Source organism: Sesamum indicum, linkage group LG1 (assembly GCF_026168435.1).
Source record: "Sesamum indicum cultivar Baizhima isolate 11 linkage group LG1, ASM2616843v1, whole genome shotgun sequence".
Classification (NCBI taxonomy): Eukaryota; Viridiplantae; Streptophyta; class Magnoliopsida; order Lamiales; family Pedaliaceae; genus Sesamum; species Sesamum indicum.
Genome location: NC_142657.1, coordinates 14,535,405 through 14,556,248, shown reverse-complemented (window position 1 = coordinate 14,556,248; position 20,844 = coordinate 14,535,405). Strand labels below are relative to the sequence as shown.

The following is a 20,844-nucleotide window of genomic DNA, read 5'->3' as shown; positions in this document are numbered from 1 at the left end:
CAATACCATGGAGAGATGTGAACCCAAAGACCAACATTGCTTCAACCTTGTCCACTCTTTTATTTATTTATTTATTTATTTATTTTTTACCCACTCCTTCATCTCTCACTATTTTCTCTTTGGTAATAATACAATTCCTATTATGTTTTCCATTGGATTTAAATTGGACATGTTTTTCTTGCTCAATTTTACCATAAGAATGATTGTTCTTTTACTAAAAATATGGTCGCGAGAGAGTATTTGAGGAGCACGTACATAAGATATGGTAAATTTGACTTGAAAATAAGTTCAATATATATAAAAAACCAAAATAAAAGTTGTAATTTAAATACTTTTGTGTAATATGTATATAATAATAAAATATGTTTATGTAAAAGGCTCAAATACATTTTTCACTTTCATTTAAATATGACAATATATTGATATCCATCATCATTTGATTCAATATGTGTATATAATACATATATATATATATGTGCCATGTGATATTTAACAAAATTTTACTTTATTGTACATATTTCAACATAAATTTAAAGTCCATCCAGAATTTTCATCCAAAAACAATATAATAATTAGACCAACAAAGTATTTGTTTGAGGAACACGGTGTACTTTGCAATCTAATAGGTTTTCATAATCACTGATCCCAATCAAAGCATATAAAATAAAGCTCAAATTAATATGCATTCACCAAAAGTGTTGGGATCTCCCCCATCGAAAACAATTTGAGAGTCTCTAGAGATAGGGTCTTTTGGTGGTAAGATAACCACAAAAAAGTTATGATATAATTATAATGCCTCAATTATAGTTAGAATCTGCATATGTGACTATTTTTATGGGTTGGAATTATATGTCGAATCCCAATGGAGGTTCTTGGATTTTGCCACGTTTCTCTTTTATGTGAAATGATAACCCGAATAGCCAGGTCAATGGTTCGGGCTTAACTGAACATGGGCCAAATTTGCAAATTTTCTCTTTTTGTGGGGCTGTTATGAGAAAATGCCCTAAAAACTCTATGTCATAACCTAACAATGTTAAATATTGATTGATGAAGGACAAAAGATGTAATTTAGGCCCCTCAATCAATATTAGGATCATAGTTTCCCCCTCAATAATTAAATATGTCATTGTCCTTCTCTCATATCATCACTTAGGGATAATAATGGATTCAGATCATATAATCTGAATTTGTCTCAAATATGTTATGCTTAGGCTAAATGTTATTCTAAAATTAAATATGTCATTGTCCTCCTCTCATATCATCACTTAGGGATAATAATGGATTCAAATCATCTAATCTGAATTTGTCTCAAATATGTTATGCTTAGGCTAAATATTATTCTAAAAAGTACGATTTTAATATTTTTGAAATTATAATAACATGTGCAGCGAGTGTATGTTAATTACCATTGGTATATAAATTTTTTTGTTAAATAAATCAAATAATATAATTTTTATAAACATAACGTATCTATGTCAATTAGACTGGATGGTAAAATAGAATTTGTATAGAAAATGGGTGAATAGCAAGTTACTTCCCTATAATATTGTAAATGAACAAATTACTCTCTATAAAATAAATAACAATTTATCTTCCTGTCTAAAGAGGTAAGTTACTTCATTTTAAAAAATATAGGAAAGTAAAAAATTGTTATATTTTAGAAAACATAAGAAGGTAAATTATTATTATTTTTTTAATAAAGAGATAATTTGCTCATTTACAACATCATATGAAAATTGCTTGTTATTTTTTAATAAAAAATTAAATTCATAATACGTACATAATTTAAATATTAAGTTTTTCACCTAAAGATATACAATTGTTTCTTTATTTAGATATAAATCCGCATAAATAAAAGGCGTGACGTGATTAGTGATGTGCGAAAAACCAAAGAGTGGTGGTGTTGCACAGGCAATAAAGCTATATATATTTATTTCACCCCATTACCCCCCCAGTTCCGCACCTTCACTTCAAAAAACAGGGTCAACAGTTTCTCTCTCAATAGGACTGCTCAGACTTGAGGGTCCTCCGTTTTCTCTTTCTACAGTCATATATATATATATATGTTCTGCGTATGAGAATTTATCTTTTTGTATAAATAACCGGAGTAGCAGTTGAAGTAAGAACGAGAGATGGCGGCGGAGAGTTCAATGGCGGCATCGAGTAGTAGATCTGGCGGCGGTGGAGCATCGGCTGATTCGTACATCGGCAGCTTGATTAGCTTGACTTCCAAGAGTGAGATCAGGTATGAAGGCATACTCTACAACATCAACACTGAAGAGTCCAGCATCGGCCTACGTAACGGTGAGACCAATTGGAGAAACAGTTATCTTTTTGGTGTTTATTGTCAATTTTGTCTTCGTATTTTTTGGCTTTTCTAGGTATTTTTTTTAAATTAAATTGATTTTTTTTTATTTATTCTCCCCCTCATATTTATCTTTGAACTCATGTATTTTGTGTGTGTTTCAGTTATGTATCTTGTAGCTAGTATTTTGGTTAGGGTTCTACTGCCAGCACATAAGTTCCTTTGCGGGGACTTATTCTTTCTATTTTGTGATTGATTAATAAGGGATTTGTTTATTTAGTTTCTCTCGTTATGGATATTTCTGGTGAATGTTTGCTGAAGGCGAGACCTTTTTTATGTATTTAAATTGGAGCTTTCTTTTTTACTTTTTCTGGTTTTAACGAGTGTTCTGTTCCATGATTAGTAGCGCTCTAACAGATATTGGTTGTTGGTAAATCTTTTGATGCAGCAACATGTAATAACTATGAATTATGCTTGTACAATTCGAATGCAGTTTGTATTCAGTTTTACTTGTTTCGGCCCCTATTGGGAAGTTAATAACCCAAATGGTGCATGACATGGAATGGAAGATCCTTTATCATAAGTTCTTAACAACACTTGGACGGCACATATTTTGTCGTTTCATGATAATTTGAATAGAGAATGTGGGGCTTAATTTGGGATGGCTTATATACTTTTTAGTTTTTACCCATTGCATGATATCTGATTAGTTTCAGTTGTTCATCCAAGCTGCCAGTTATGTCATGTCCAGTCAATATAATACTGAACATCATTTTATTGCCCCCTGAAGTAAGACAACAGTAAACTTGAGCTGCTATGGTTGTTTTGATTTCCTTTAGCTGGTCTAGATATCTGAATGGCTGTTTTGTCATATTGAGCTATAAATTTGAATAATTTTGTCTTTTAGGGTAAATTATGGTTGGAAACTAATTATTTGTGCTCAAAATATCTTGTGGCAGTGAGATCATTTGGAACAGAAGGACGAAAAAAGGATGGTCCACAAGTCCCTCCTAGCGACAAAATATACGAGTACATACTGTTTAGAGGAAGTGATATCAAGGTATCTATTGGTGTGTGTGTTTTGTCTTGATTATTCCAGGTTTTCATTGGTGCTTGGTTGCCTGTTGAGTAAATCATCACTTTTTGCTAGTTGATTCTGACCTTGTTTCCCATTAGTACATTGTATTCACCAATGTGTTTACTACACATGCGGAGTCAGACCGAATGATTTAATTAAGCTTAAGTAATTTTTCTTTGAACACATACAAGAGTTATAAAGATGTGAATTTTGTCCTTCTCTTTGTCATCTTCAATTTCTTGTTTCTCTTTTTGTGGGCGAGTTGGGATGCTGGGACAATGAGTGTAGTTTTTCATGTTGTGTGCATTGGCAATAGTGGCAAACTGGCCCTCCCACTTACCTGTTAGCCATACGTTTGGCAGATTTTTATAGTATCACCCATGCTTTGATATATATCACTTGTTCACTTTAAGCATGATCTTAGTGTTGTCCTTTAACTTATTCAAAGTGCCTTTTCTTTACACCATATGTTTTCAGTTATCTTAAAGTTCCTCTAAATTTCTATTTTCCACAGGATTTACAGGTGAAAGCTTCTCCGCCAGTTCAAACTACACCACCCATAAACAGTGATCCTGCAATTATTCAGGCAAGTAGTACCATAACTGTAATAGTAATGTGATGCAGGAGGAGGAATTTACTCTAACGAATTTAAGTTTGGTGCAGTCTCACTATCCTCGTCCAACAACCCCACCCACAAGCTTGCCTACAGCTCCTACTGGTTCTTTGGGGGAGCTTGGTGCCCATTCTACTCAAATGGGGCTGCCTGGGTCAGCGTTCCAAAATGGTCTGCCTTTATATCAACCTGGAGGAAACTTGAGTTCTTGGGGCCCTTCTCCACCAAATGCAAATGGTAGCGGGTTAGCCATGCCAATGTATTGGCAAGGTTTCTATGGCACACCTAATGGGCTTCCGCAACTGCCTCAACAATCCTTGCTGCGACCACCTCCTGGCTTGTCGATTCCTCCTTCCATGCCACAGATGCAATTTTCTGGTTTCAATTCATCTTTACCAATGGGAGCACCAAGCCTTCCCAGTTCTAATTTGCCGGATTATAATTCTTCCTTGGTTCCCAGCAGCACAAGTTCTTCTAGTTTAACCTCTACTTCTTTACCTACTTCAACTTTGTCTTTGAGTCTCCCCCCTCTGCAGCCTGCGTCACTGGTATCTGAAGCGATGATGAATCTGCTGCCAAACAAAGCTCCCATATCTGCAATCCCTACATCTACACCCAGCTCTAACTTGCCATCATTGGCTCCACTTTCTGCTTCAGTTCCTGATACTGTAGGAGTTCCTTTAGTTGCTACCAAACCCAGTGCAGCGCCTAGTCCAGCAGCATTGGTGCAGCAGAATATAACTCAACCAGTAACATCTGTCGCGGGGACATCTGGTTCTATTCTTACAGAAACACCAACACCTTCACTCATAACCCCAGGGCAGCTGCTGCAGTCAGGACCATCTGCTGCTTCTGCACCTCAACTTTTACAAACAACACAGAAGGACGTGGAAGTAGTTCAAGTGTCACCAAAGCCATCATCAGAGCCATCAGTTCTAGTAACAGAAGCTCAGCCACCAATATTACCATTACCTCCAAATGCTCGAGTTCATAAGGTTTTCTTCCTTTCCTTTATGCACAAACCTATGATTACAGACATATTGGTTTGTCCTTTTAGCATGTTTTAAATTTGGTTGTTCTGACCAAATTCTATGAAGGAGTCAGCTAGAACTTGGGCGATTTCAATAGCACTTCCAGGCTTTAATGTGTCTAATACAAAGTTTGGAACTAAAGCAAAAAGATAAGGTGACACTGCACCTTTGGTGCATAAACCTGATGTGAAGAACTTTGAGCTTTTTAACAATCTTCAAAGATTATTTTTGGCTACTTTTGTACTGCCTGCATCTTGTTTGATTGAATAAGTTGACAGAAGCCATTGAATTTGCAATTTGTCATTTTTGAGTGAAATTTGTAATCTTTTTGCACAATAATTATTCATCTGAAACAAAGTCATCCATATTTTGTGAAAATTGCGCAATTTAAGTTTTAGGGAGAATTTATGAGAGCAAGCTAGTCATTATCAATTGATCTGTACCAGCCAATCTATCACCAATAGAAAAAAATGCAATTTCAGAATTACCTTGTCTTGTGGACATATGATCTTCAGGAAATGAACTGTTTACATTGCATCTATAAATTATTATTTGTCCAACAATATCATTGAATCATTGAAGTGTGATGTGTATGCCTGTTGAACATATGACTGTCTAAATGACTAGTGAGAAACTAAGGCATCCTTTAGACTGATGTTGGTGGGGCAACTTGTAGTTTAGATTTTCTGTATCTTTGCTCTTTTGGTTGTGAATAACTATATAACAAATACAGCTTTAGGAGCTGATAATGTATTTTCTTCTTGTTCCTTAAGCCAAATGGAAGTGCTTATCACCTGCGTAACAATTACAGAGGGCGTGGTGGAAGAGGATCTGCGGTAAGAACTTGCCTACTTTTTTGCATGTTATGGATTTCTCCAAGACTTATCATTTATTATGTCTATTCTTGATAAATAGATATCCTCGGTCTGTACTTAATACTATAAAACCTTTTATGAGGTTCTTCTATTTCTTAATCCGCTAGGTATACCTCCAGATATAAGTAGTGCTTCTGCATTTAAGTAATGTTCTTTGCAATTCAGTAGATAGTTAGAGAGAGTTTCAGTGTGACAGCTTGTCTGCCTGTTCAAGGCACCCCCAAGAAACTGAGGACAGTCTGAGAATACAATTTCTTCTCCTTGTGCTGTTCTCAATTTTTAATATGGTCTGATTACAGAGTACGTTAAGCTTTCTGCTACCTGCTATGTAACATAGCATTCTCATCCCTGTCTAGCCGTCACCAAGAATATGGACATGTGCTCAATTAATTCTAGTATCATTAGAGATATTTTAAATGAGATAATTCCTTGCTATTAGTTGCCAACAATGAAGTGCTCAGTGGCAAGATTTGCCTGGTTGGGAGAATTTCACGAAACACGGATGTTCAGCTCCATTACATGTCAAATTGTTTCTTTATTTGAGGTCTTTTTCTCAAATGCTGTTGACCAATTTAACCATGGTTCATTGGTCCTTTTGCCTGCAGATTTCGCGCCCTGTGACAAAATTCACTGAAGATTTTGATTTTACAGCAATGAATGAGAAATTTAAAAAGGATGAAGTTTGGGGTCATCTTGGTAAAAGTAATAGATCCCAGTCTAATGATAAAGAAGGAAATGGAGACGGCAGTGATGAAGAAGATCCACAGGGTGAGGATGAAGCTGAATTGCCTAGGATTGAAATCAAGGTGACTGTTCAACTGAGAGTTGACTTGATATCTACATTTGTAGAGATTTAACATTAATATCAAAGTATACTTGTGCACTTTGCAGCCTGTTTATAAAAAGGATGAGTTCTTCGACTCCCTTTCTTGCAATGCCCTGGACAACAATCCTAATCATGGAAGGACTAGGTACTCTGAGCAAATGAAGCTCGATACAGAGGTATGTCCAATCTGTTGCTGATCTCCGAGGTTTTAGCTTTTGATATTGACCCATGTGATTTCATACACAGACTTTTGGAGAATTTTCAAGGTATCGAGGTGGTCGTGGAGGTCGTGGACCGGGTCGAGGTGGTGGTCGCTTTCGTGGCTCTTACCATGGAAGAGGTTATGGTGGGTATGGCTATGTGGGCAGGGGCCGTGGCCGAGGCATGCATAACCATGCTTCATAGTAAAACAGCGATGTCTTTCTGATAAGAAGAGAGTAGAAACTAAGGCTGATCTGGTACGGTGGGACAGAGATCAATTTAGGAATTTGATGTAATGTTTGTGCATTTTATGTTGGTTGTCTGAGTAATAAAACTAGGATCTGGGTCAGGAATCTTTGATCTCGTCCCTGGTTTGATATCATTTTCCCATCCATTTGAGTTTGAAGCAAAAGTTTCCAATAGAGTCTTGCGAAGGGGATATCAGATGTTGGCTAAGGTATTATTTTCTCATACTTTTCTACAAAGGTGTCTTTGAATCCAAAGAAAATGGATGGATTAGTAATATAATTAATTGGTAGTGCCAACTTTCTCGTCTGCGGGCTCCATGAAATGTCATGGCGGCCCTATTATTTTCATGATTTGCTTAATGATGTGTTGTGAGACCGTGAAATACGCATTCCCCTCCTTGAAAACAAATTGGATCTTTTCTTACGTGATAATTTTGTATTTACATTAAACTTAACATATAAGTCATGTTAATAAAGCTGTTTTCTATAATATATAAATGAGGTGATTGTTATATATGCGTTGCATATATGAAATAGAATATTAGTTGTAATATAATTTTGCATTGAAAAATAATAGACTGATATTAGTGAAGGGAATCATGTGTGGGAGTGAGAATCACGAGTTGAGCCTAAATACTAGAATGTGCTCGAGTGTTTTATCGAGTTTAAAATAAAATTGTTTCTGACCTTGTTATGATATTGAATTGATACATATCTATTTTATCTACGTAGATTATGAACATAATTAATATATTTATCTTAATGTGGTTGAGTTTAAAATTTTAGTAAATGAAAGAGATGTTCGAAAATTATTCATTGTACTTAACAAATACAACTCAAACGGGCATTTAGCTATTTATAATATCAGATCATATCTAAATAACTTGATCTGTTATACAGTTCCAACTTTGTTGATCTTTCACCTGATGGTACATAGGTGGTGCACATATCATATCTTGTCGCGTCGATGGGCCGGCATACAATGACGAGGAAACTGGATATCAAGACCCGGTAGACTTGCTACTTATTCATACTGATGAGCTTATTTCGTACAACTTATTTCAGCAGTCCTGTTTGTGAGCCATCTGAGCTATTTGCATGTAGCAACCAACACCCTTCTAGGAGGAAGGGAAGGCCTTCTACCATGAAGCAAAGCATAATTATCCAAAAACAACACATCTCCCTTCTCCCACTTGAATTGGATGCTTTCTTCTTCAATTATCTCTTCACATCTCTTCACTATCTTCTCAGGTATTTCAGTTCCGTCTGCCATCATGGCTGAGCTCAGCTCCTTTCCGTGCATCCCCACCATGGTGTTGAACCACATTCTCCTCCCTTTTCTTCCATCAAACACCCTTGTCAAAGATCTTGGCCCCAGTACCGTCTTCACCCCTCCATTCGGTAGCCATTCCATGTCCATCCCTAACGCCTTAGCCCTGCAGTCGAATTTGTCATTGGATTAAAGCCAGTTCAAACTCAACTGATATTGTGAATAAGCAAGAAATACACAAGCTATGCAAATGTCAAATCGACTTGTTTATGCCCCATCATGTTTGGTGAAGAAGTTCTTTCACAAAGACTTAGTAGGTTGTACTTAGCGCATATGGCTAATGTATTTAGACACAAGAATATATATCGGATAGTAAAATTCTGCAAACCTTCTCTCTGCTTCTGCAGGATCTGATGTTCCAAAGGCATCTTCCCAACCTCGGCCTCTCATGGACGACTTATCGTCCTTGCTGAGAGCCGTGAACGTGTACCTCAGTCCTTTCTTGTCCAACTCCTCCACAAACTCCGGGAACTCCTCGAGCATTCTTTCAGTTACTCGGAAACTAGGCACAAAAGGTGTCTCTCCACCTTCTGGTGGCGGCACTTCACAGAAAAGTATAACTTTCTTTGGAAATTCCTTTATCTGCCAAAACCAAGCAACATGATCATACATGCTCGATATCATTATAACATCCTAAAAACTGTAACCATATATATTGTGCATAAGCTACTGACCAAGACCATCTCATGATGATAGTATATGAACTCAGAGAGAGGTCCTTCATTGGCTGTCCAAACTCTCTTGTATATGTGCGTCCGGGGGGCAGGGCCCACGTACCGTATGTCCTCCCATCCAAAGACCTCGACGATATCGTTGAACTCTTCAGCGTTCTTAACATCAAAGCCCCTGAGAAGAACTGCACTATTCTTGATTATCATCTCCTCAAACCACTCCTTGTTTCTCCCTAGGTTTTCCAACAAAGACTTCACGTCGCTTTTACCGTCTGTTGGGGGCTGCAGCACTAGTGGTATGGTTTCACCATGCACCAGTTTCTCACCCTCACATTTTCCCACCTTGAAGTCCTTGCAAGTGAATTCCATTTCTTCTTCCTTTCCCCTTTGATATTCTTCTAAGTATGTGGTGATTAAAGGCTTGCTGATCTTATATTTACCCGCTGCAATTTATAGGAGTGGGATAGGCTGTGGCATTAGCAGTTAACTATGGGAATCAAAGTGGTTGGCTTGTTAATCGGCATGATCGATATCCCTTTTTGTCGTTTACTAAATGTCTAAGCATAAAACAACGATTTCCTAGTTCACATAACTTTGTCCTGTTATTTCTTGGTTACAAGTTACAACCGCTAGTAAAGTTTCTCTTTCATATTTTGTCTTTTGATAGCACAAAATTCATAGCCATTGTCTTGATTTGGGGCTACTACATCTAAATTTAAGAAATGACAAAAAATAGTTCTAACAAGTCATGCTCTTTGAATTGAAAAAGGGATGATATTCACCACATGTTCTCTGGATATTGGATTGCTGCCGAATGCACTAGAAACTACTGTTACAAAGATTTCACTATGCCTGATGACAGATTAAGTAATTACATGACGAATCTATCGATGAGTTTACAGCCGAATGGCATCTGATACGACCTATGTTGCTTGGACTTGAGCAGGAACGGCAGGTTATAATCTTTGTCAACAACGAATCCTGTCAACTTTCATCAACTTTGTGACATGTTAACTCAAGGATTATGTTAATGCATCTTAGTCCCGCATTAGATACTGAAACAGGCAAGAGTTTTAGGATCAGTTACAAAGGCAAAGGGCTGTCGATGCTGTCCCCTGCCCTTAAGAACAAGAGTTCAGTTTTTCCAGTAGTCCTGAAGAAACTGATCAATACTTTCTCATTGAAGCTGATACTGGCCTGCTGACATAATTGGAGAACAGATTACTTAGGTGAAATCTTCAAGGAAATTATGTCTGAGTCTTAAGATCTTGTGGACCATGAAGTATGAACTAGCAAGATTAAAACTAGTTTAGTTACCTATTAATAATTTTAACCATGAAATTTAGCTGCCAAGAACACAAAAACTTGTGTAATGTCTCCAACAACGTCAAAACAGACAGGATAAAACGCAACATTATGTTTGTACGCTTGCTGAGTTCAAACTTCGGCTTTAACTGATATAGTGATATGTCTTTAGGCTAGATTACAGATTCCTTGGATGCAGGCCAGCAAATTTTGAATTTATATTGACAGGAATTCTTGCTCTGAGTAAAGGGTCACAAAGGAAACAAGAAATACACTTGGGTGCCCAAAATAAATAAAAAAAACACTTAGGTCCATACCATGACTCTGTTATTTGAGTTATCTTGATAAATAATCAATCTTTATTAAGTGTAATTTATGCTGCTTAAATCATAGCACTTTATCTGTAAATGTATTAAATGCTCCATTTGACTAATTACAATAGCATAATCTAGATGACTATGAACTATTTCAGATAAAGAAGTTTCCCAAGAAAAAAAATTCTAAATAACATTGTCAATTATTGGCCTACCCGAAAGTACAATTTCAATTAGTGTATCTTTTATTATTGTGTCGGTGGCTCACTGTTCCGCACTAACTATACTGAACTCAGACACTGAGAGTGAGAGCGTGCTTTGGAAGAGATCAGAGTGCTCTGAAGCTATGGCCAGAATCTTGTTTTTACCATTTTCTGTTCTAATTTTTGCCAGATTTTCAGCTTGTGTAGTTGCAGTTCTTGTACTCATCTGGGCTCTTCACTTCAATACTAGCTTTATTCCTCACTCTCCCTCTCAGGAAGACCACATTTATGCTGTAATAACTTCGTTTCATTTCTTGATTTATTATCTTTATACAGTCTATAAGCCCATGCATGTATGTGGTTTTGAGGAAAATTGTGAAAATTCCTTTCTTTTGTTTGTTGGGCAGGTGTTGCACCCTTTGCTAATGGTGATTGGTTTCATCCTGATCAGTGGAGAAGGTAGGAATTAACACTCCTGTGTGCTATTTGCAAATTTACAGCAGAAAATAAGCAGGCTCTGATTGATGATCTTTTTTCTTGTTGAATTATTTTTTCAGCCATTTTGGTGCACAGATCGCTGCCTGGTTCAAGAAATTTGAAAAAATTAGTACACCTGTGTCTCCAAGGCGTGGCTTTGGCTTGTGGGATTTTTGGGATTTGGACCAAATTCCATAGTCAACATGGGATTTTGGCTAACTTTTACAGTTTGCATTCATGGATGGGTTTGATCTGTATCTCCATGTTTGGGGCTCAGGTCTGTTCTAATTGCTTACAGACAAATATTTTTTTACCTGGATTTGATGAGAAAAGGGGGTGCTTTATTTTGCACCTGACTAATTACTGTCACATACATTATCCCTGCACATAGTAATTTGTGAAATCAAGAACGTCTATGCTAATGACACTACTGCATTAGCTATATTTGATGCAAAAATTAATGTCGAATACATTCATAATGCCTTCACATTTGTCTGATTTTCATTATGAAGAGGGCCTGATACAGAGTTTCGTATTACGTTGCAGTGGCTGTTTGGCTTTGCCAGCTTTTGGCACAGAGGCGAGATGCGAACAACAAGGCTAAGGGTACTTCCTTGGCATGTCTTTCTTGGTCTATACACTTATGGCTTGGCTGTGGTGACTGCTGAGACAGGGCTTCTTGAAAAGTTAACTTTCTTGCAAATCGAAGGGAATCTACTAAAACGTTGCCCGGAATCAGCTGTTGTCAACGGTTTAGGACTCGGTCTGGCTGTGCTGAGCAGTGTTGTGATACTAGGAGCAGTTTCACCTAAGTACCAAACTTCAAAATCTAAGATCATATCAGATAGCAAGAACTCTTCTCTCTGAATGGAGTGTATAATTTGTATATCTCTTTCATGATGTAAATAGATTTTAAGCTTGTTCATCTCTTTCTTCAGAAGCAGTAATTTTTTGTTGTGAAACTTTCCTTTTTAGATCTATAACTGTTATTGCATTCGGCGTCATGTCTATGAATTTGGGCATGATCATAAGGAAGAGGGTCCATGCAATTTTGATACATTGACATAAACTTTGTGAAATTCTTTGATCTTTTTCAGTAATAGGAACTTCCAGTATTGCAGTAATGGAATGTATTTATTGCACAGAAGGATGTCCTTTTCGTCCAGATGGAATTAGCCCTTTCATGTGCGGAGGCTACAACCAGATTTGATGGAACTGTTTCAAACTTTCAACATATATACCTTGTTAAGTTACACTGTCTTGTCTCTTTGATGTAGTAAATTCCTGTAGTTGTCACAAGAACTATAAAAATCTGCCTGATTTTGAGTGGCCCAAAATCCACAAATCTGATGATAAGACTTTGGCTTCTTCTGTTGAATATGAACCACGTAGTTGTGGACCAGACAGCCTTTATTCTTCTTCTTGCACATCATTTCTATTAATTTTTCTTGAATTCAATTCAACCCAAATGATCCCTTTGCCCAAATTATACAACTCTTGACTGATCAGGGACCCGATAACCCGACGAAATAGCTCATTCTTGGCTGGTGGACTCCATGTTATCTTCCCGTTGGATCTGGGACCCGATAACCATGACCCGACCAAATGGCTAATTCTTGGTGGGTGGAGTCCCAATTGTCTTGAATTTGCCGGGTCACTCTTGATGGACTTAGCATATGCTCATTTTTTCCCAATTTTATGGGCTTTTATTGCCTTTGTTAACTTACCACCTAAAGGAATTATTGCAAGCAAGAATCCTTTTTTTCCTCAAATACTTGATGAATCTTTAAGCTTGTCATGGGGCAGGCAAGAAATGCATTATTTTGTCTGGTTAGAAGCCAAACTTTACAGCTTCTCATCTTTTTGTCACATACACTAAGTAACAACAATGACAAGCGCAGCCCAATAATGTTGGCAAATAGTCAAATAATCTACTACCATACATAAAGTTTGGCTAATTTGCCTTTTTCTAGGTAACTTTATCTGTACACTCCAACCAGTACAAGCAAAAGCCAGGAATTAAATGTCAAATTTACCTTTCTCAACCTACTAAATCCTATCTACTCATTGCCCTGAACCAAAAAACATGAGATGCTACTTTTGTATCTGTCCCTTGAAATAGAACTTATTTTTTTTGCACTTAGGTTCCTACATTTCTTTCTTGGGGCCGTCCTGTTACACTTGAAACAATACTATAAAGTTCAAGAATTACTATTCTTGGTTTTCACCGGTTTCTGTCTGAGAAATGAGTTTCTGTTGTTGTGAGGAGATTGAGTGGACAGAATGCGGACATTTAGCAGGATAACATCCCACATATTTGGCTTATTTATGGCACTAAAGACTATGTAAAAATTCCCTTTTAACCTCATTTTCAGTTTGTTGGGACTAGGAAAAACTCAGGCAAGAATGCAGATAACTCAATTCTTGTATGCAGTTACCTTTTACTTGGTGTCTTTTTCGGTTTATATAGGCTGCAATTTTTACTGTTCATTCATCTGCAAAAGAAGTTAGCAAGTCAGACCCACATATTACAGAGTTTCAATCCTCTTGGACAAAAAACTGACCACTAGAAATTGGTGGCTCCTGTAACCCTTACAGAAACTTTGTACACAAGCAAGTCTTTCCCTTTTCTCTATGAAGGGTCTGTAGAGCTCATGAGAAGATAATGCTGTTAATGTTGAGATGGGGAAAATTTATTAGTTTTTTCTTGACTTAGCAATATTGACAAGTCCTGTTTCTAGTACTGGCTTGTCCTGCTGCGTTTGTATGGAATCTTCGCCTGAAATATGAGGTATGGAGGTAAAGGGATATGGGGAAAGGCCTTGTTGAGACAGGGTTTGTATTGGTGTATGAGTGGAAACCTCGGTATTTTCCATCCATAATTCCTACATGATTGTCAGGTTAGGCTTTCTTGTTGCTGCTTCTATTGCAGCATATGCAGTTAAGCAGATTAATGTCAGAAGTCCGAGGCCGGACGAATCTCTAAGTAAGCCTTCAGATGCTTCACTTCTTCTTTATATATATATATATCTTCAGGCCATTTTCGTATCAGTTTCTAGTTATTTGAAGTCTGTTTATCATGAACAACAATGGAAAAACCGAGTTTTTATTTTTCTTTTTCTTTTTCCCCCTTTTTTTGAAGGCATGTGATTTTGCATGTTAACATAAGAGTTATTTTCCTGTCATGTGTTTGTCTGGGAAGAAAAATGAAGGCCTTAATGTTTTACTTTCTAAAGCTGATTAAAAATCTCTGAGAGTTTGTTTTGATTTAATTTGAACATCAGAAAATGATGAAGAATCATTTGAGAAGTCCGGGAATGAAGGGGAAGACAAGGCGCACGTTACGTATTCGGACAATGGCCTTAAAGAGGTGGTTGTTAGTACCTTTTTCTACAGTTATTTTGTGTCCGGAGATCCTGTTGTTCTGTATCTAATATTTTATAAGATGTTATATTATAGGGCGAAGAGGAAGAGGAGAAAGAAGAAGTGAAGTTAATCAACAGCATTATAAATCCTGCTTTGAGCAGCACATCTGATTTCGAAGACGAACTTTTGCCAGAATTCGAAAGCCTTTTGTCGGGAGAGATTGATTTTCCATTGCCCAGTGACAAGTATGAGGCAGCAGCCAATATCAAAGCCGAGAAAGACAAGGTTTATGAAAGTGCGATGGCGAATAATGCTAGTGAACTGGAACGATTACGTAACCTGGTGAAAGAGTTGGAAGAAAGAGAGGTGAAGCTCGAAGGGGAGCTGCTAGAATATTACGGACTGAAGGAGCAAGAATCAAGTATTGCTGAGCTACAAAAGCAGCTCAAGATTAAGACGGTTGAAATCGATATGCTCAATATCACCATAAATTCTTTGCAGGCTGAGAGGAAAAAGCTTCAAGATGAGGTCTCTCAGGGAGTTGTTGCTAGGAAAGAACTTGAGACTGCGAGAAAGAAAATAAAGGAATTGCAGAGGCAAATTCAGCTTGAAGCGAGCCAGACGAAGGGTCAGCTCTTACTGCTAAAGCAACAAGTTAGTGGGCTTCAAGCGAAGGAAGAAGAAGCCTTGAAAAAAGATTCAGAGGTCGATAAGAAGCTTAAAGTTGTGAAAGAGTTGGAAGTGGAGGTCATGGAACTTAAGAGAAAGAACAAAGAACTTCAGCATGAAAAGAGGGAACTAATAGTTAAACTTGATGCTGCTGAAGCCAACGTAAAAACCCTTTCCAACATGACAGAGGTAAAAGTCGAAAAATTGCATCTGTACATCAGTTAATTTTGCTACAATTGCTACTTTGTTGCCCTTTTTCATTTATCGAATGTCATCTTGATTTTCTGCAGACTGAAATGGTGGCAAAGGTGAGAGAAGAGGTCAATCAATTACGACATACAAATGAGGATCTCGTTAAACAAGTGGAAGGACTTCAGATGAACAGATTCAGTGAGGTTGAAGAGCTAGTGTATCTGCGTTGGGTCAATGCATGTCTAAGATTTGAGCTCCGTAACTACCAAACACCTTCTGGAAAGATATCAGCCCGAGATCTCAGTAAAAGTCTGAGCCCGAGATCCCAAGAGAAAGCTAAACAGCTGATGTTAGAATATGCAGGATCGGAGCGTGGGGGAGGGGACACAGATATGGAAAGCAACTTCGATGCTACTTCTGTCGATAGTGAGGATTTTGATAATACTTCTATTGATAGTTCCACAAGCAGATTCAGCAGTCTCAGTAAAAAGCCTAGCTTGATGCAAAAGCTAAAGAGATGGGGAAAAAGCAAAGACGATTCAAGTGCACTTTCTTCTCCAGCAAGATCACTGGCAGGAGGATCTCCAAGCAGGGCTAGCATGAGCCTCAGACCAAGGGGTCCCCTTGAAGCCCTGATGCTAAGAAATGCAGGAGACAGTGTGGCCATAACTTCATTCGGGACTGCAGAACAGGATGAGTTTAATTCGCCTGAAACTCCAAAATTACCTCCAACTCGAGTACAAGATTCTTCTCCAGATACACTCAACTCTGTTTCATCATCTTTCCATTTAATGTCCAAATCAGTTGAAGGAGTTCTAGACGAAAAGTATCCTGCATATAAAGACCGGCATAAGCTCGCCTTAGAAAGAGAGAAGCACATTAAGGAAAAAGCTCAGCAAGCAAGAGCAGTAAGGTTTGGTGACCCTTTAAAGGGAGATGTTAAATCTGTTCTGCCCCCAAAACTGGCTCTTATTAAAGAGAAACCTATTGTCTCTGGGGATTCAAACGACCAGTCCAATGGTAACAGAGGTGAATCTCCAGTAGTGAGCAAAATGCAACTTGCACAAATCGAGAAACGAGCTCCGAGGGTCCCTCGACCACCTCCTAAATCATCAGGAGGGGCTCCTGCAGGTGCAAATACAAATGCACCGAGTTCAGCACCAGGAGCTCCACCTGCTCCACCTCCCCCGCCAGGTGCACCCCCGCCCCCACCCCCACCGGGTGGGCCTCCTCGCCCACCTCCCCCCCCAGGGAGCCTCTCGAGAGCTGGTGGAGGTGCTGACAAAGTTTACCGGGCTCCTGAGCTAGTTGAATTTTACCAGTCATTGATGAAGCGTGAGGCAAAGAAGGATACTTCATCTTTAATATCTACATCATCAAACGCTTCAGATGCAAGGAGCAACATGATTGGGGAGATTGAGAACAGATCATCATTCCTATTGGCTGTATGTTAACTTTTTCTTTCCTTTAACTTTTTGTTATAATACTATCACTTAGCTGTTACTCAATGCTGACAATGAAAAGCTATAAATCTTGAATCAGGTTAAAGCCGATGTGGAAACTCAAGGTGATTTTGTCCAGTCTTTGGCGACTGAAGTCCGAGCAGCTTCTTTTACTAACATAGAGGATTTGGTGGCATTTGTGAACTGGCTAGATGAGGAACTCTCATTCTTAGTATGTACCTCATCCATGATTGAATTTAGTATCGGTTAGGGCAGTCTCAATTTAATCCCCAAGACAGCCTCCCAGGATTCTTACTTCTGTGAGAACTAAGAAATGGAAGAAAAGATGCATGCTAATAGAATAACTGAATGAATATAATGAAGCTTATATGACCACATGCACTTTTTACTGCTTAACGGCCATTTGCTTACAAGTTATCCATTCAATTATCCCTGCTAGGTTGACGAAAGAGCCGTTCTCAAGCACTTTGATTGGCCAGAGGGTAAAGCAGATGCATTAAGAGAGGCGGCCTTTGAATATCAAGATCTGATGAAATTGGAGAAGCAAGTGTCCTCATTCAACGATGACCCAAATCTTCCTTGTGAAGCTGCTCTGAAGAAGATGTATAAATTGCTCGAAAAGTAAGTGCTCTCATGCAAAGTCATGTGAGTTAAAAGAGTCTGCTATGCTTATAGTTTGGATAAAAATAGTGGAGATAACAAACAAGTTGAAAAATGGCAGTCTCTTGTTGAGTTTGTTTTCTTGTTTCTTTGAAATTTTTGCATTTTGTTCTTTGTTTGCCTGAAAAACTATTGGCATACTTAGATTTCCCTTCTTCTCAGGGTGGAGCAAAGTGTATATGCACTGTTACGCACACGCGATATGGCAGTTTCTCGCTACAAGGAATTTGGCATCCCAGTTGACTGGCTACTCGATTCTGGAGTAGTTGGCAAGGTAAATCTTTCAAACTTAAAATTATGGTACTCATGTGGAAGTATAATTGGATCATGTTTTTTGATGCACAATGTAAATGATCATCTACATGTAAACGGCTTATCTCATTGCAGATCAAGCTTTCATCAGTACAACTTGCTCGGAAATACATGAAGCGTGTGGCGTCAGAGCTTGATGCAATGACTGAACCTGAGAAGGAACCGAACAAAGAATTCTTGATCCTACAAGGTGTCCGCTTTGCTTTCCGCGTGCATCAGGTACACAACCCTTAATGTCCTTAGTTAATAGGCCAGAAGCTAAGGTTTTAACAACTAACAAGAATTGAAACTTGTGTCAGTTCGCGGGAGGCTTTGATGCCGAAAGCATGAAGGCTTTTGAAGAGCTAAGAAGCCGAGCTCACGTGCAGACTACAGAAGAGAATAAAGCAGAAGCATCATGAGAAATTGTCTCTTGTTTGTTTTGAGTTTTTGGCTGTACATTTCATCATCATCTCTGAGCAGAGGAGAAACCTAATGTAATGGTGTTTGTAGGATCAACAGTCCAACTAAGGAGACATATATGTAACAGACAACATAGTTATAGTGAGATCAGGCAAAGGAGAGCAGAGCAATAAGAAAATGAATCACCCCACAGAAACTGTGTACATGTCTGAATTCTGTTCCCACGGACTTGCATTATTAAAGAGATTAATTGTTCTTCTCCTTCTCTTATTAGAAATTGATAGAGCTCAGTTGCATTATGCTGCTTCTATTCATCAAATTGGTCCATGCTTGTATAAAGCACTGATCACTAAAACTTTCCATCTTTAAAAATTAAAAATTAATACTTTAGATTTGAACGAGGGATTCGAAAAAATGATTTCAAATAACTCCATGCTAAATGAACTTTAATTCCATCACAATATTATTAAAAATAGCTCAAAATAACAACTAAAGGATTTCAAATTCTTGAAACATAAAATTTTCCAAACAAGTATAATGGATTTATTATTATGAATTTGAAATCCGTAACCAAATACATCAATCGAAATACTAACATAAAAGAATACTGGGAATTAGTGGAAATGGTAAGTGCAATATTTCTCTCTCTCTTTTTCCCCTTCTGAGTTTTAAGACCTCAAATTTTAACTGCATGTGAGGTCCAAGTCTCATTTGTATTCACAATTATGTGTATACATATTTTGGATAATTTTATCATTATAATAGTATATTAATAAACAATTAATACACTTATTTTTTATAATTATAAAATAATATATAATACTAAATTTATATCAATCGAAATAAATATCCACACATTTTAATGGGTTGAAGCACATGAAAGAGTACAGGATGAGAGACCTGGGACCTCTTGATATGCTTTTTTACATGTAAATAAGTGACCCCTAACCGAATAGTATATGAAATATTATGGAAAGCAAAATACTCATCTTTCTATTTTTCAAGTTAGGTTGGCTAAACCTAATCTTGAATTGACCACATTCGTTTAAATCCCATTAGTCAACTAATTTCACCAGAATATTTATGGCTTTTTTGGTGTGTAAATTGAGCAATTTGGACAGTTTAAAACCATATATCATGATTGCTAAATTAATAGATGCTCTAAAAAAAATATGAAAAATGATAACCAAATAACAACAAACAACGGGACAGCACTTTATTTATTACTGTTAAAATAGATTATGAATTCGAATTCCATAAAAAAAACAAAAAAATCGAGAATTAGTAAAGAACCATAAAGAAATTTAAAAGAAAAGTTCTAGACCAAAATTTTGATTATTACCAAAAAGAAGAAGAGTTCCATGTTGTACATGAGTGGGCAGAATTCTCATTTTTCTGCAGCAAAACTTTTCAAAGGGGCCATGGAGGTTGCTCTAGGCGACTTGGGCATCTCCGGAATCCTATTCCCGGAGTAATCATAATATATTACGCCTGAGAACTCCGGCGGCTGGCATCTCTCCCCCATCAGTATCGCCTTCTGCCACAATCCACTCTCCTGATCATTCCGGCCAACTCCCGACTCCGACGATTTCTTGACATGAATCATGGCCTTGTTGCTTAGAGTTGTGATCAGCTGCTTAGGCGACGGTAATGGCGACTTAGCCGCGTTTGGATGATCACTCGTCTTGGAGCTGGAGGCGTACTTTCTTGGGACTTGCCTTGCATGTTTCGCACACAGGGCGACAAGAAGAGACACCGAAACAAACAGGCCTAATGCCAGTGGGATTGGGGAGAAGCCTTCACTTACATGGATCATCGATATGGGGCGAACCATTTTCGTTCTTTCTTCCTTAGTAGAGATTGAATTCTTGAAGAAGGAGATGACGATATGGTGGAAGTGTGGACAACGTTGGAATGGTGTCCGAAAATGTAAAATTTGTACTACTTTTATATGTGGGTTTGTTTGTTGTTATGATGGAAGGTGGGATATTGAGACAGATTCAACTTAGATTACTTGTGGTTGTGGTGCTAATAAATGATGCGTAGTGGGTTTTAGATGTGTACCTGAAACGGGTCATTTCACGGTTAGGCGAAGGCCATTTCATTAATAAACTATGGACAAAATAATTAAGTGCGACTTTGATGTGAAATGATCATCGACTACCACCATTAATTAATGATATACATTAAAAGTTTGACTTTTGAAATTTTGAATGGGTTCATATTGGGTGGTATGTATCTATTTTTTATGGACCATACTTACAATGATATTGTCAAATCACCAATGGAATTCATAAATCGCA

At 37.7% G+C, this 20,844-nt stretch overlaps 5 protein-coding genes across 5 annotated transcripts; 3 read left to right on the top strand and 2 right to left on the bottom strand.

The window, feature by feature from the left end:
* Positions 1-1,940: 1,940 nt before the first annotated feature.
* On the top strand, positions 1,941-7,474 carry LOC105161401 (protein decapping 5). The gene is made up of 8 exons (XM_011079073.3): positions 1,941-2,304; positions 3,265-3,365; positions 3,898-3,969; positions 4,047-4,991; positions 5,801-5,863; positions 6,508-6,708; positions 6,794-6,904; positions 6,975-7,474. The coding sequence occupies exons 1-8, from the start codon at positions 2,133-2,135 to the stop codon at positions 7,131-7,133; spliced, it is 1,824 nt and encodes a 607-aa protein (XP_011077375.1). The 5' UTR covers positions 1,941-2,132; the 3' UTR covers positions 7,134-7,474.
* Positions 7,475-7,967: 493 nt separating this feature from the next.
* Positions 7,968-9,656, bottom strand: LOC105161391 (clavaminate synthase-like protein At3g21360). The gene is made up of 3 exons (XM_011079062.3): positions 9,182-9,656; positions 8,836-9,089; positions 7,968-8,613 (listed from the first exon to the last, which is right to left on the bottom strand). Exons 1-3 carry the CDS (start codon positions 9,545-9,547, stop codon positions 8,268-8,270), a joined length of 966 nt encoding a protein of 321 aa, XP_011077364.1. The 5' UTR covers positions 9,548-9,656; the 3' UTR covers positions 7,968-8,267.
* Positions 9,657-11,043: 1,387 nt separating this feature from the next.
* On the top strand, positions 11,044-12,439 carry LOC105161383 (Cytochrome b561/ferric reductase transmembrane protein family). The gene is made up of 4 exons (XM_011079050.3): positions 11,044-11,293; positions 11,408-11,459; positions 11,558-11,754; positions 12,024-12,439. Exons 1-4 carry the CDS (start codon positions 11,144-11,146, stop codon positions 12,342-12,344), a joined length of 720 nt encoding a protein of 239 aa, XP_011077352.1. The 5' UTR covers positions 11,044-11,143; the 3' UTR covers positions 12,345-12,439.
* A 1,208-nt stretch (positions 12,440-13,647) lies between these two features.
* CHUP1 (Hydroxyproline-rich glycoprotein family protein) lies at positions 13,648-18,798 on the top strand. Its single transcript, XM_011079037.3, has 9 exons — positions 13,648-14,463; positions 14,762-14,847; positions 14,937-15,701; positions 15,803-17,149; positions 17,247-17,378; positions 17,607-17,788; positions 17,990-18,101; positions 18,215-18,358; positions 18,439-18,798. Exons 1-9 carry the CDS (start codon positions 14,367-14,369, stop codon positions 18,538-18,540), a joined length of 2,967 nt encoding a protein of 988 aa, XP_011077339.1. The 5' UTR covers positions 13,648-14,366; the 3' UTR covers positions 18,541-18,798.
* LOC105162191 (uncharacterized) lies at positions 18,187-20,550 on the bottom strand. Its single transcript, XM_011080164.3, has 2 exons — positions 19,884-20,550; positions 18,187-18,508 (listed from the first exon to the last, which is right to left on the bottom strand). The coding sequence occupies exon 1, from the start codon at positions 20,373-20,375 to the stop codon at positions 19,929-19,931; it is 447 nt and encodes a 148-aa protein (XP_011078466.1). The 5' UTR covers positions 20,376-20,550; the 3' UTR covers positions 18,187-18,508; positions 19,884-19,928.
* Between the last annotated feature and the right edge of the window lie 294 nt (positions 20,551-20,844).